Genomic DNA, 12,499 nt, shown 5'->3' with positions numbered 1-12,499 from the left:
GACCCTGACCCTTAACATCTTACTTTTCCAGTGCAAATTGTTGATTCCAATGCAAACTTTGTGTGAAACTTCAGATGGCCCGAACTTCTCAGCCAAACAGGAAAGCTGACAGAGGCTTCTGTGGGAAGGCCCCCCTCGACTGCCCACACCACCAAAGCTGGGAGTGGTGAGGTGTGGAGCAGCCTCCTGCCCCAGACACAGCTCTTGGCAGGAAGGTGCAAGGGCAGTGTGTGGGAGATGGACCTTCTGGCTAGTGCTGGCTGTAGCTCCAGCCATGGGCAAAGGTTTGGCAGCGTCAGAGGGAGGGAGATCCCTTCACCTCCAAAGCAGTTCTCCGTGTGACGGGAGCACGAGGCGTCCAAGCCTGACTCCGAGGAGAGGTCCCGTTGGAGGCGTTCGGCTGACCCGCCCCAAAGGGAGGCTTCGCGCTGGGGCGGCCGCTCGCACCAGGGGTCACGCCAGACGCAGCGGGGGCAGCACCGGGAGCTCCCGGGCCGGCGGCGGCTCCCGGCCGGCGCAGCGGGACCGGGGCCGAGCCCTCCCGCCCACCGCGGCCCCGGACCGGCACCGCCCCCGGGGCGGGCCGAGCCCGGGGCCCGCCAGGACGCCCGCCCGCCCCGGACCCCTTCTCCTCTTCCTCCGCCTTCTCCTCCCGGAGCCATGGCCTCGCTGCTGTGCCTCAGCCTCCTCGCCGCCGCCGCGGCCGCCACGTCGCCGGGCCGGCTGGTGCCGTTCGACCTGCTCTACGCGGACGGGGTGCGGGCGTACCTGGCGCGGGACTGGGCGCGGGCGGCCGAGCTGCTGCAGCGAGCCCTGCACAGCTACGCGGGGCTGCGGGCGGCCCGCCGCGCCTGCCGCGCCGCCTGCGCCCGCGAGGAGCCCTTGGGCGGCAGGCCCGGGCGCTGGGAGGCCGCGCTGCTCGGGCCGGTGCTGCAGCGAGCCGGCTGCCTGCAGCGCTGCCTGGGGCGGCGGCTGCGGCCCGCGCCCTCCGCGCACCGCGCCAGCCGCGCCGTGCGCCGCGACTTCGAGCGCAGGGAGCCCTACAACTACCTGCAGGTGGCCTTCTTCCAGGTGGGCACCGGGCCCCGGGCGCGGCGCCGCCCCGGCGGGGAGGGAGCTGCCACCTCCGGGGGTGCTGTCGTGCACGGCCGGGGCCCGGCGTGGCGCGGCTCTCCGGGCAGCCGAGGGGGTGGACGCCTTTCCCTCAGCCTCGAGGAGAGACAAGCGAGAGGGAACCTTATTGATGCGCATCTACAAGGGGGTGGTTGCCAAGGGAATGGAGCCAGGCTCTTCTCACTGGTGCCAGCCGCTACAAGAGGCAACAGGCAGACACTGATGCGCAGGAGGTTCCACCTTTAGGTGGAATATTAGGAAGAACTTCACTATGCGGGTGACCGTGGAACAGATTGCCCAAAGCAGTTGTGGAATCTCCCTCACCGGAGACATTCCAAAACCATCTGGCCGCAATCTGGTGCCGTGTGCTGTAGGACGACCCTGCTTGTGCAGGGAGGTTGGAGCAGATGACCCGCTGTGGTCTCTTCCAATCTGACCCGCTCTGTAATTATGTGATTCTGTGAACCCGGGAAGCGGCTGGGGTGAGGGGTGGGTGTGAACAGCAGAGACCTGCAGGAACATGACAGACACTGCTGCCTTTTCTCCACAGCTGAAGAAGCTGGATCAGGCCGTGTCTGCCGCTCACACCTTCTTTGTCGCTAATCCCCAGCACCTCCAAATGCGGGAGGACATCGAGAAGTACCGGCGTATGTCAGGGGTGAAGTCAGACAGCTTCCAGGACCTGGAGGCTATTCCACACTGGGTGAGGGCTCAGTGCAGAGCCATGTATGAACAGCTCTTATTCCACCCTGGGGACTGGTTTGGGACCCTGATCTATTCCCACACAAAGACCGTGGCTTGAGACAGGGCCCCCATACACAGAATGATAGAGAGATTTAGCCTGGAAGGGACCTTTAATGATCACCTAATCCAAGTCCCCTGCCAAAGGCAGGGACGCCTTCCGCTAGACCAGGTTGCTCCAAGCCCTATCCCACCTGGCCTTGGAGCACTTTGTGGGATGGGACATCTCTGGGCAGCCTGCTTCAGTGTCTCACTACAATCATCATAAAAGTGTCTTATCTCCCATCCAACAAATATTTTTTCTTCCATCCAAACGCTTTTTCAGTTTTAGTAACATCGCCCCTTGTTCTGTCACTACAGACCTTTGGCAAAAGTCTTGCTCAGACCCCTTTGTGTCTGAAAGGCTGCAGGAAGGTCTTCCTGCAGCCTTCTATTCAAGGTGAGGACAAACCACTGCAAGTGTGATGGAGAGACTTTGATGACAGTTATTTGGCTTAAGTCTAGTGTTTGCTGTCACTGTGTGGTTGACTGTGCATGAGCAGGTGGGCTCCTGCATGTCAGCACCACCCTATGAGCGACTCAGAAGTGTCGGGGCATCCTTCGGTGTCACCCACACTGATGAAGGGAGCTGGTTCTGTCCTTCACAGGAAGCATATGAGACTGGTGTGCAGCACTATGATGCAGATGAGTACCTGCAGGCCGTGGCCAGGCTGGAGGAGTCACTCTCAGAGGCACTGTCAGCACTGGAAGATTGTCGTGCCCTGTGTGAAGGGCCTTGGGAGGATGAGGATGAGGAGGAGAAAATGCAACCTGGCCTGTACGAAGCCATTGCAGGTAGTGTTAGAGGCACAGAGGACTGGGTAGGAAGGCTGTGCTCCCCACCCTGGGCACATCCCATCTCCCAGCACTCCTGTCTGGAAGAACTGTGGGCTACTGCCTTTCTTACTCCTGTCTTGCAGCCCATTACATTCAGGTTTTGAAGTGCAGGCAGCAGTGCGTCCTGGAAATTGCCACAAAGCCGGGGAGAATTTCTGCCACAGAAGATTTCATACCCTCTCATCTTGATTTACTGCAGTTTGCCTACAGCCAAGGTGAGCAGAAGCACAAACCAGCAGGTTATGCTGTGGCACCCCTACACTTGTCCTTTGCCTCTGATGCTGGAGGGCAGCTTGTCGTGGGAAAAGTAGCCCACTGACCTGAGCTCTACTTCTATTTGCCCCCTAACTCTTCCCAGAACCTCTATTCAAGTCTGTGGCCACCTTGGGAGATGTCCCTTGTGGTCTTCTTCAGTCTCATTGCCCAGGTTCTGTCATGGGAGGCTGTTCCCACGTCTTTCCTCCAGCGCGCTTTTTCAGGACTATTTTTTTCCAACTGTTTGCTGAGTGTTTTATCCCCTCCTTTTCAGTACATGGCTCCAGAGCAGGCTCCCACTTCCTGCCTAGAGGCTGCCCATGCATCTCACCTTAGCAGTGGTGTTCTTTCTGAGGCAGCCATACCTTCCCTCACTCAACTGATGGCCTGTCATGACACTGGTCATCCTGTCACTCTGTCGCTTTCACACGTCCCTCCGCCCTTCTCTTGTATACCCCTGCTCCTCCCCACAGTGGCCCAGCTGTTTCTTATGTCCCCTGTCAGACCACTGGTAAAACTTTTATCTCAAGGAAGCTGCTAGACCCCTCATCTTGTCTGTTGCATGAGGGAAGTGGGACCATCTCTGTTTCAAAATATACTTACTTTTAATCTGTTTCTTCTAAACCAGCTCCCAGTAAGTATTAAAGGCATGCCTGTTCTGCACCAGGTTCATTCCCATCATTGGGTGGAGGCCCTGCTAGGCAGGGGTTGACGTGTGCTTGGTGTAAGGGACACTGGGTGCTGCTGCTCTGTCCACGTTTGCTGCTCAGGTCTTTCAGAAACGTGTGTGTTTGTTCTCTTCTGTCCCTGCCCAAGTTGGGAACCACACACTAGCTGCTGAATGTGCTGCTTCCTACTTGCTCTTCTATCCCTCGGATGAGCCCATGTTGGAGAAAATGAAACAGTATCGCTCAGAACTGGGAGAGGATGCAGCTGTCACAGCCAGACAGGTAGTTACAAGCTCTGTCCTTTTTGGTCCTCCCCTGTCCCACAAGACAGGATCACAGTCCAAGAGACAAAAAGGGAAAGGTGCTTTACTGCAGACATGTGCCAAAGCCATGACTGAAGAAACTGGAGTTTACTTCTAGTCTGTCACAGTCAGTGTCCTTTCAGGACAAAAATAGGCTTTAATTGTGCACAGAAGTGTGGTGGGGCAAGTTTCTGCCCTGGAAAAGGGGTGGGCTTGTCTTCTGTGAGGTGGTTGTTTTACAGTCTCTTTGCTTCCATAGAGTATTCAGCATTATGTGCAGAGATCTTTGATGGAGAAGAAGTTAATTTATTATGCAGTGGAGCATCTGGGAGAAACTTTTAATGACCCTGTAAGTAACAGTATCATCTTAATCTTCCTGCCATGGTTTCACCATTTGTTCACAGTCGCAGTTGTCAGAATTCACCTTAGTAGGCCATGATCCAGAAAGGATCAGATGCTGATGAGAAGGACCCCCAGGTCCCTATGAGGTGGATCTTTAAGGCCTTTCTGCTGCTCCAGGACTGAAGTTAATTTGAAGTTACTGCTGTAACCTTATGCATTGGCTCGGTTTGTCTGTCCTGAGAAGTGGGCCACAGTGGTTGGTCTGATACTCACTGGAGAAGCAGTGCAAGGTTTGTTGTGTACTGAACCACCTGTGTTTGTTTCCTACAGGATCTTTGGACTCCAGATGAGCTGATTCCTGAAAACTTAAAGGAGAAATACAGGTAAGATTGGGCACGTCAGCTAGGACTGCAGTATAAGTAGGGGTGGTACAAAGAACAGTAATATGTAGAGAAATGGGCACAAAAGGATCTGGAATGTGAAATGCAGCTACAGAGGAGGGTTGGGCATAGTTCTGTGTACTGACAGCCCTGGTCTCTGTTTTTTCCCTTGCTCCTGAGAGAGGATCAGGAGAAGCAAAAGCACGAAACTCTGGATGGGGAAGAGAGGGAGAAGAGGGGTGAGTAAAAGAGCTTGAAGGAGGTCATGGATGCATGCAGCCAGGCTTACTCAGGCTAAGTGCTGTCTTCCATCCTCAGATATTTGAATGCTAGCATAGATGTAGACTGACTTGAATGGCTCAGCAAGTCTTCTCACTGTTCTTTTCTTCCTCTTTGATGCATGTGTAACCTTGCAAAATCTCAGTGGGTACATCTCTGGCACGCGAACTCAAAGGGCTCTGTGGCTGGAGAAGCTGAGAACAGCCTGAATGTGTGACAAGCCTGTGGACGTGCAGATCCCTGTTCAGTGTGCCAGGAGCCTCTACACCCAACCTGGTTCAGCTCCACCAGCCCAACTTCAATCAACATTTTTCTGAAAGGGACATGAAGGGAGGGGCCGGGAAATGGGAACTGGAAGCAGACAATGTAGCTTGGGAAAGTTTTTCCCTGAAAAACAGAAGTCCAAAGGGTTTGTGGCTGAATGATACAGACTGCAGAGTGCAGAGTCTCATGTTTTTGCTGGTGCTCCATTCTTATGTGTGGATACAGAACCTCTTAAAAGGTTCTGTTGTGGAGTCTTTGCTTAAAATGACCCCAAGTGGTTCTCTGCTGTGGCACATGTGAGAGCAGAGCCTTCTAAGGGGCTGGGTGCCTTGGCATTCCTCATCATCCAGAGGTCACAGGGGGTGGGGAAAAAAGGCTGAAGATCAAAAAGCTAAATCATCAGCTAATATCCAGTGCTTCTCTATGGGGATGAAAAAAGCAGAAGGGTTCACCAGAGATAATTCTGGGATAAGATGTTGATGAAAGATGATTGAAAGGAGGGTTGATGGAGATGTTTACCTGCTTCTTTTCTCCAGAGCCTCACTCCAGTAGGCTGGACCTGTTCTGCTGCTGCAATCCACAGTGCACTCAACTTCCCCAGCTCCCTGCTGCTCTCCCAGCAAGTCTCAAGTCTCTGCTGGCTCCTGAAGCACACACTGTAGGCCAGCTTCCCCAGCTGGTGCTCTGGTTCCCCTGAAGCATGCGAGGGGTCTGTGAGGAGTGGGCACTTCTGGGGAACTGTCCTGTCTTCTCAGAGAATGTATAGTGTCTCTCCACTTCCTTATGCAGGCTGGGGGTTGGGTGTCTGAGAGATTCTTGTCCAAAGCTTGCTCATGCCTGTCTGTGCTTGCTTCTCAACAGGTCCTCTGCCTTTTGAGGGTATTGTTGTCACGATGGATTCCCAGCAGATGAATGGAACCCAGAGGGTTGTGTTCGACAGAGTGCTGACAGAGTCTGAGTGTAAGGACCTTCTCCGACTGACAAAGGTGAGGCCAGGATCCTGTAAGAACTGTGTGTGTGCTTTCCTCCTCAGCAGGCAGAGCAGTAAGGTTTCCATGAAGGAGAGGTGGCACCCTAATGCGTGTCACCTTCATCTGTATCCTTGTATTCCAGGCAGCAGGGGAAGCAGGAGATGGATACCGGGCAAGACGGTCGCCTCACACCCCACATGAGAGATTCGAAGGGTTAACTGTTTTGAAGGCCGTGCAGGTAAAATGCATCTGTGAGCCTGCTGCCTTCTTAATTGTCCAGAAAGAGAGTTTGCCACCTGAGTGTTTTTTTCTGTGAGTTGCACCCTGGGTGGTGTCATGGATGCACTGTCTCCCCCACAACACTTGTGGTCTCCTCTGTCCTGCTTCCTCCTCAGTCACATTCAGGGATGTTGTACATGGAGGGCTTGACTAGTGCTTTCTCTTCTGTGAGGCAGGGTTTTGGGACTGCTTGTCCCTGTGAGGTAGCCTTACAGACATGCTTAGTTTAGAGCTGGAGAATAAATTAAGGTAAAAGGAGCCTCTTGAGATCTCTAAGCTGACCTCCAGCTTGCAGCACGTCTAATTCCAAAGATAGATGAAATCCCTCAATTCTTTGCATAGGCAAGTTCTGAACATTTCCAAGGGTGGAGATTCTCCAGCCTCTCTGGGCACCTTTTTTGGTGCTGTACCAGTCTTGTGAGGGTGAAATATTTCTTCATATCTAGCCAAAATTTCCCTAGCTGCAGCTTTTGTGTGCTGCCTCTTATCAGTGTGTCTCTCTGAGGAGACAGTGTCTCCATCTCCTCTGTCACCCCTTTCAGGTGACAGGAGTCTGTACTTAGATGTTCCTTTGGCCTTCTCTTCTCTAGACTGAAGAAAGCCAAATCTTTTGGCCTCAGTTTTTCTAAGTCATGTGTTCCAACAGACTTCAGACTTCAGACTCTTCATTCAAGACTCACTTCAGTCTCCTAGTATCTCTTGTGTAGTGGGAGAACCAAAATGATGCAGCTTTCCAGGTGTGGCTTCATGGGCCAAGGAGAAGGAAATAATTGCTGTGCTGTGCAATTGTACTCCTGAGATGTATTTAAATGAGAAAATGTGTTCTTTTCTTGCCTGAGTGACCACAGGACTTTACAATGGTCTCTTCTTCTGTGCTGTGTACGTGTATCATTTCTTGGAGTGCCTTTGTAAGTATTGTAACAGACTTGTTTTTCACTTGTAGCTGGCCCAAAGTGGGGACGTGGAATGGAGAGACGCCAAATTGCTTCTGCAGGCTAGTGAGAAATCTCGGAAAATCATAGAGTCCTATTTTACTTCTGGAAAGAAACTCCATTTTTCATTCACACACCTTGTGTGTCGCACAGCTATAGACGGTAAAGAACCTTTCATCCTGTTAGTCCCTGTCTCCCAGAGAGTCTGCTTACTCCCAGCCATGTGCTCTCAGGAGACTATTCTCCCTTTATTCCCACTGTATCCCTTTCTCTCTGCTTTATTCTTTCTTGAAACTGAAAATGCATGTATTCCTCTTGTTATATTTTCAGGGGAACAGGAAGGTCGCATGGATCTCAGCCATCCTGTCCATGCTGATAATTGTCTCTTGGATCCTGAGGGGCAAGAGTGCTGGAAAGAGCCTCCTGCCTATGTGTACAGGGACTACAGGTAAGAGCAACTGCATTAGATCATGTGAAGATATCCCTGGCCCCATCAGAGGATGAGCTTAGCTTATAGAAACCAGGTGATGGTTGGCTCAAAGCCATCCAGGGCTGTAGCATCAGGCAGAAGGCTGCATCAGCAGTTTCAGAAGGAGGTGTGAAACACCTTCCCTAGGGTGAGAAGACCTGCCCTTTTCCCTCCTTGCTTCGCACAGCCAGCTTTAACGGGGAGCAGAACGAGGCTGGAAGGCTGCACAGATTAGAACCATGATATCAAACTGCTATCCTGTGGGTGTGTCGCAGTACTACAGCCCTTTTGACAGTCTGTTTCTCGTAGTTGAGTTCCATCTTCTACAGAACTCCGTGAATTACAGGAAAAGGATAGTCAAGCTCCTTGGATTCCTTTTGTTTGAGCAGTGTACTTCAGTGACTATTCTCTCAAGATTCACTGCAAATACTTTGTGTTGGATTTTCCCATTCCACGTGAGAGTTTATGTTTTTTCCAGCCTGTGGCAGGTTTTGTTACTCCTCTGTGAAGGAATCTGAAATATAGTTTAATGATGATGCCAGTTGTTGCACACTGCAGCCAGATGAGGTCAGTTCACTACAGCTCATTCCTCCTACTTGCCATCTCATCCCTGAGCATCCAGAAATTTTACTTGTCTTTTCTTTGAATGGTAACTGTATCCAGAGCAGAAATCCCTAAGCAGCTATGATGAGGATATGAGGGAATTCCATTATCGTTGAGTTGTTTCCCTTTGGATACTAGTGTTTACTTGGGATAACCAGATTGTAGAGTTACCAGACTTTGTTGTGTAGCTAGTTAGATCTCTGTCCCTCCTGTGAACAAGCCATCCTGTCCCTTCACTGCTCACTGGGTTCCCTGGGTTCCACTTGAATGGATGGTAAAATAGCTTCCCAGAATCTATGCCACTGAGCTATTTTTCGGAGTATCCCTGTCCTCTTGGAGCTCAAGCTGTGACTGCCCAACCAGCTCAAGGGCTGAGCTCTTACAGTGTCCTTTTGAATGAAGTCCCTGTGTTCCAAACTTCCTGGGTATTTTCTGTGGATCTGTGCTATGGTCATTAATGATAATATTGACCCAGGGGCCCACGAGTTCCAGTGATGCTGCTCTGGGTGCACAGTGCTCCTTTGGGTGCAAGCGGTACACTGATCCCTGTGTGCTGTTCATGCTCACCTTCACCTTCTCTTTTTGTTAGAAATTCCCCTCGTGGCACCATTCTGAGTCCTTTTACCAGAGTCCAAACTGCTGAGATTGAGCACGTAGTGTTTCCCTGGAAAATCCACCATTTTTTCAAACACTGTGTGGGTAGCCCAATCTACTTTTAGTACCCTCTTGTTACATTTTAAGACCATTTTCCATTTACTTCTTGTCCTCCAATTACCCTTCTCAGAAGTGGAGTCTAAAGCAGACTATTGAGGTCAGGATAACACTTTATGCTTCAACCATTATCCCTACCTTCCTGTCCCTTTGGATGTGTGAGAGCTGTCCTTGCTTTTCTCCGCTCGTGTCACCACCCTGGCTTCACAGCCTTATTAAAACCCTGTGGCAGAAGAGCTATAACCTCCTGTGTTTCAGGGCTACTAATCCTCTCACTGCCCTTATGTCCTCAACATTGCTTCAGCAACCACGCTATTGATTTGTATTTCTTCCTCTCAGTCCCGTTAATTAAGAGCCTCTGTTGTTCCTCTGATGTTTTCTATCAGTTTAATTGAATACCAGGAGGAACCCAGGTAGTTTGGGGTCCATTCTTTCACCTACTTGACTGTGGTCTCACCTGGGCTCTACAGTGGCCTCACTGCTTCTCTTTTTGTATAACTTTAGTAAAGAAGTTTCTTGGTCTAATTTTCTTTTCTATACTCACCAGGCCTCTTCTTCATCATTCTAATTCTAATGTTACCCTGAAATCCCTTGGCTGTTAAGACATGGTTTTCTTTGCTGATCAGTTTCCTCTTCCAGGAGCTGGATTATTCCCAACCTTGAAACATAAACAACGGGTTAGAAACAAGGTCTTTCAAGCCCAGGGCATTGTCACAGCAGTGCCATGGATGCATGCTGCAGGGGATTAAGAACAAACCAAAATAAAACGGGACAAGTGTGTAGAGCTAATTCCCTGGCATACTCTCCCAGCCTCCTGTGGCTTGCAGCTCAGGGACTCCCCTGGGCTAGGCACTGCTGTACTTAACACCCTCAGATGGATTCTCCTGCTAACTGGTCTACTTGCTTTTGAGCTTGTGACAAGGAATGTGGGGAAGCCCCTGGGAGGAATACGCTTCACCGTCCATATGTATTCTTTTTTTTTTTGTCCACAGTGGCATTCTCTACCTCAATGATGACTTCCAAGGTGGGGGCCTTTTCTTCACTGAAATGGACACTGTGACTGTCACAGTAAGTCTGGGACTGGCCAAAAGAGGGAGAGAGGACTGAGGGTGAGACTTAGTCTTGGCAGGAGGAAATAGGTTGGTTATTGGATCCCACCACTCCAAAACAAATCCAGTGCTGGTGCAGTGGCAGATTCAAATAGGGGCAGCTAAAGGCAAATTGAGGCAAATCTCAGACGGGGAGAGTTTGTCTCTTTCCTGCCTGAAATTTTCCAGACTCTTCCAGTCTGTGGGTGTCTGTGACCTTTGTTGTCCCACTGATTCTCTCTGTCCCTCTCCAAGGCCTGCCTTGCTCACAGACTGGCTGTAGATGCCTAGCAGCTCTGCTCTTCCACGTTCCCAGAGGCAGTGTCACTTCTGTAGAAGGACTGTGTACTCCAGAGCAGGGGTCTGCTGGTTTCACAGTCTCTTGTCTCTCCCCTGGCAGGCCGAGGTGCATCCCAAGTGTGGGAGGCTGGTAGCCTTCAGCTCTGGCAAGGAGAACCCCCATGGCGTGTGGGCCGTGAGCCGCGGACGGCGCTGCGCCATTGCCCTCTGGTACACGCACTCCCAGGAGCACGCTGAGCAGGTGAAGGGCACGTAAATACAAGTACCTCCCAGTGAGATATAATCCCACCGAGGAGCAGCTTTTGGGCTTTCCCTTGGGGCAGGGCCTAGTGCAGCAGCTGGGGGTTGCCCTCTGACAAGGTGTCTGGTGGAGGGGCCAGCCTGTGATGGGTCCTGCAAAGGGGGATTGGGCTCTGGAGCGGTTGGGGGGATGTGTTTTGCCGAGACCCCAGCAGGGAGGATTCACATCATTTCTGTCCCCATGGCTGCAGGAACGGGTGAAGGCAGAGGAGCTGATGGAGCAGAGGGCTGTGGAGAAGGACCAGCCCGATGGAGATAAACATCAGGGAACTGATGGCAGCAGCAGATCCTCCTCAGAGTCTCATGCTCCCAGCCGCACAACCAAGCCTGCAGATCAGAGACAGAAGCCTGGCTTGGACAGGAAGCAGCACCCCAAGGTGCTACGGGCCAGAGATGAGTTCTGAGTGCCCGGGGCCCTGTGGACTGTCACACACCATGGCCTGGCAGGTCACGGGAGGACCGGGACCACGGAGGCCTGGAGCAGTGTATTAGTGTGGTAGAGCTGTAGTGATGGGGAGGGGTGCAGCTTTCTTCTCTGTGGTGTCCCAGCAGCTGAAAAACGGGAGAAGAGCACAGTGTGGAAGTCAGTGACACCAGGAGCTTTCTTCACTGCCTCACCGTGTTTGTCTCACTCAGAAGCAAGAAGACAAGGTTTTCTCACCCTGCTCCTCTCAGTGCCAACTTCTTGGCCATCCAGGGCTAAATCTGAGAGGGGAAGGAGGAGCCTGGAATCTTTTGGCAAGGGCTATCTCACATTCAAGAACTCATAACTAAAGCCTTTGAATTTCCTAAGCGCCTGCAAGCTCCAGAACCTCGCAAAGTGACCTGAGACAGGGAAGGTGAGAGACTGTGAATATATGAAATAAAAGCCAAATGCTGGACACAGATGTTGATGAGAGCTTGAGTCTGTATACCAGCAAGAGGTGCACACTTGTTTCTGATAGAAATTTAATTAACAAATGATGGGAGGGGATTCAGCCCTCAGTGAAAGATAACAGAGTATTCGCCCAGATGTCAGCTACTTTCAGTAAGGGAGAGCAAGAGAGAAAGTCAGCTGTGACGTGGCTAACATGGAAAGGGTGAGGAGTTCCTTTAAGAGAATGCACCATACACTCACGTTTCCCTGTAGCAAGACCTCTCTTGTTTTGTTTTCATTTTTTTTCCCCCTCTCCATGCACTAAATTGTCCCTGAAAGCAGAAGAGAGATTTTGTTTATCATTTTCCACCCTGATAGAAAGACAATCTGCTGTCACTGCCCAGGGGATTAGTGTCCCGAGATGGGATTATATTGTAGCCAAATAGGAATTGAATGGGGTGGATATGGAGTATCTAAAAGAGCAGTGACCCTTTTCCTGGGAAGCATTAGAGCAAGAGATCAATCTGTGGTCATGACATACTCAAGCCTTGATGAGTTGTGCATGGAGACCCCAAGTGCAGTCCAAGTGGAAGGAATCTGTAGAGCCAGGGCCAGTGGTGTAAGAGGTGGGTGGGTGGGTGATCCCCTTGTCACTGTTGGCACAGGGCCCCTGCTCCATGGAAAGGGAAGTCCTCCCTCAATCTGAATCCTGGCACTTCTTAACACGTAGACTTGGGAAACCTGTGGTGGCAACCCTTTTTGCTTCCCAT

At 51.5% G+C, this 12,499-nt stretch overlaps 1 protein-coding gene across 2 annotated transcripts; it reads left to right on the top strand.

Moving 5' to 3' along the window:
- Window positions 1–623: 623 nt before the first annotated feature.
- On the top strand, window positions 624–11,758 carry P3H3 (prolyl 3-hydroxylase 3). Of its 2 annotated transcripts, none has more exons than XM_086882657.1 (15): window positions 624–1,071; window positions 1,664–1,816; window positions 2,502–2,688; window positions 2,814–2,945; window positions 3,802–3,935; window positions 4,215–4,304; window positions 4,628–4,680; window positions 4,858–4,916; window positions 6,082–6,206; window positions 6,334–6,429; window positions 7,414–7,564; window positions 7,733–7,850; window positions 10,178–10,253; window positions 10,674–10,814; window positions 11,065–11,758. In XM_086882657.1, the coding sequence occupies exons 1-15, from the start codon at window positions 661–663 to the stop codon at window positions 11,275–11,277; spliced, it is 2,139 nt and encodes a 712-aa protein (XP_086738783.1). In that variant the 5' UTR covers window positions 624–660; the 3' UTR covers window positions 11,278–11,758. The 2 variants fall into 2 exon arrangements, 1 of the variants encoding a protein (XP_086738783.1); XR_015284946.1 differs by having other exon boundaries at window positions 631–1,071; window positions 7,733–9,169.
- The last annotated feature ends 741 nt before the right edge of the window (window positions 11,759–12,499 follow it).

The sequence above is a fragment of the Cyanistes caeruleus genome, chromosome 3 (assembly GCF_971803275.1).
Source record: "Cyanistes caeruleus chromosome 3, bCyaCae1.hap1.1, whole genome shotgun sequence".
NCBI lineage: Eukaryota > Metazoa > Chordata > Aves > Passeriformes > Paridae > Cyanistes > Cyanistes caeruleus.
Note: the sequence above shows the minus strand (reverse complement) of the source record. Positions and strands in the feature narration are given on the sequence as shown.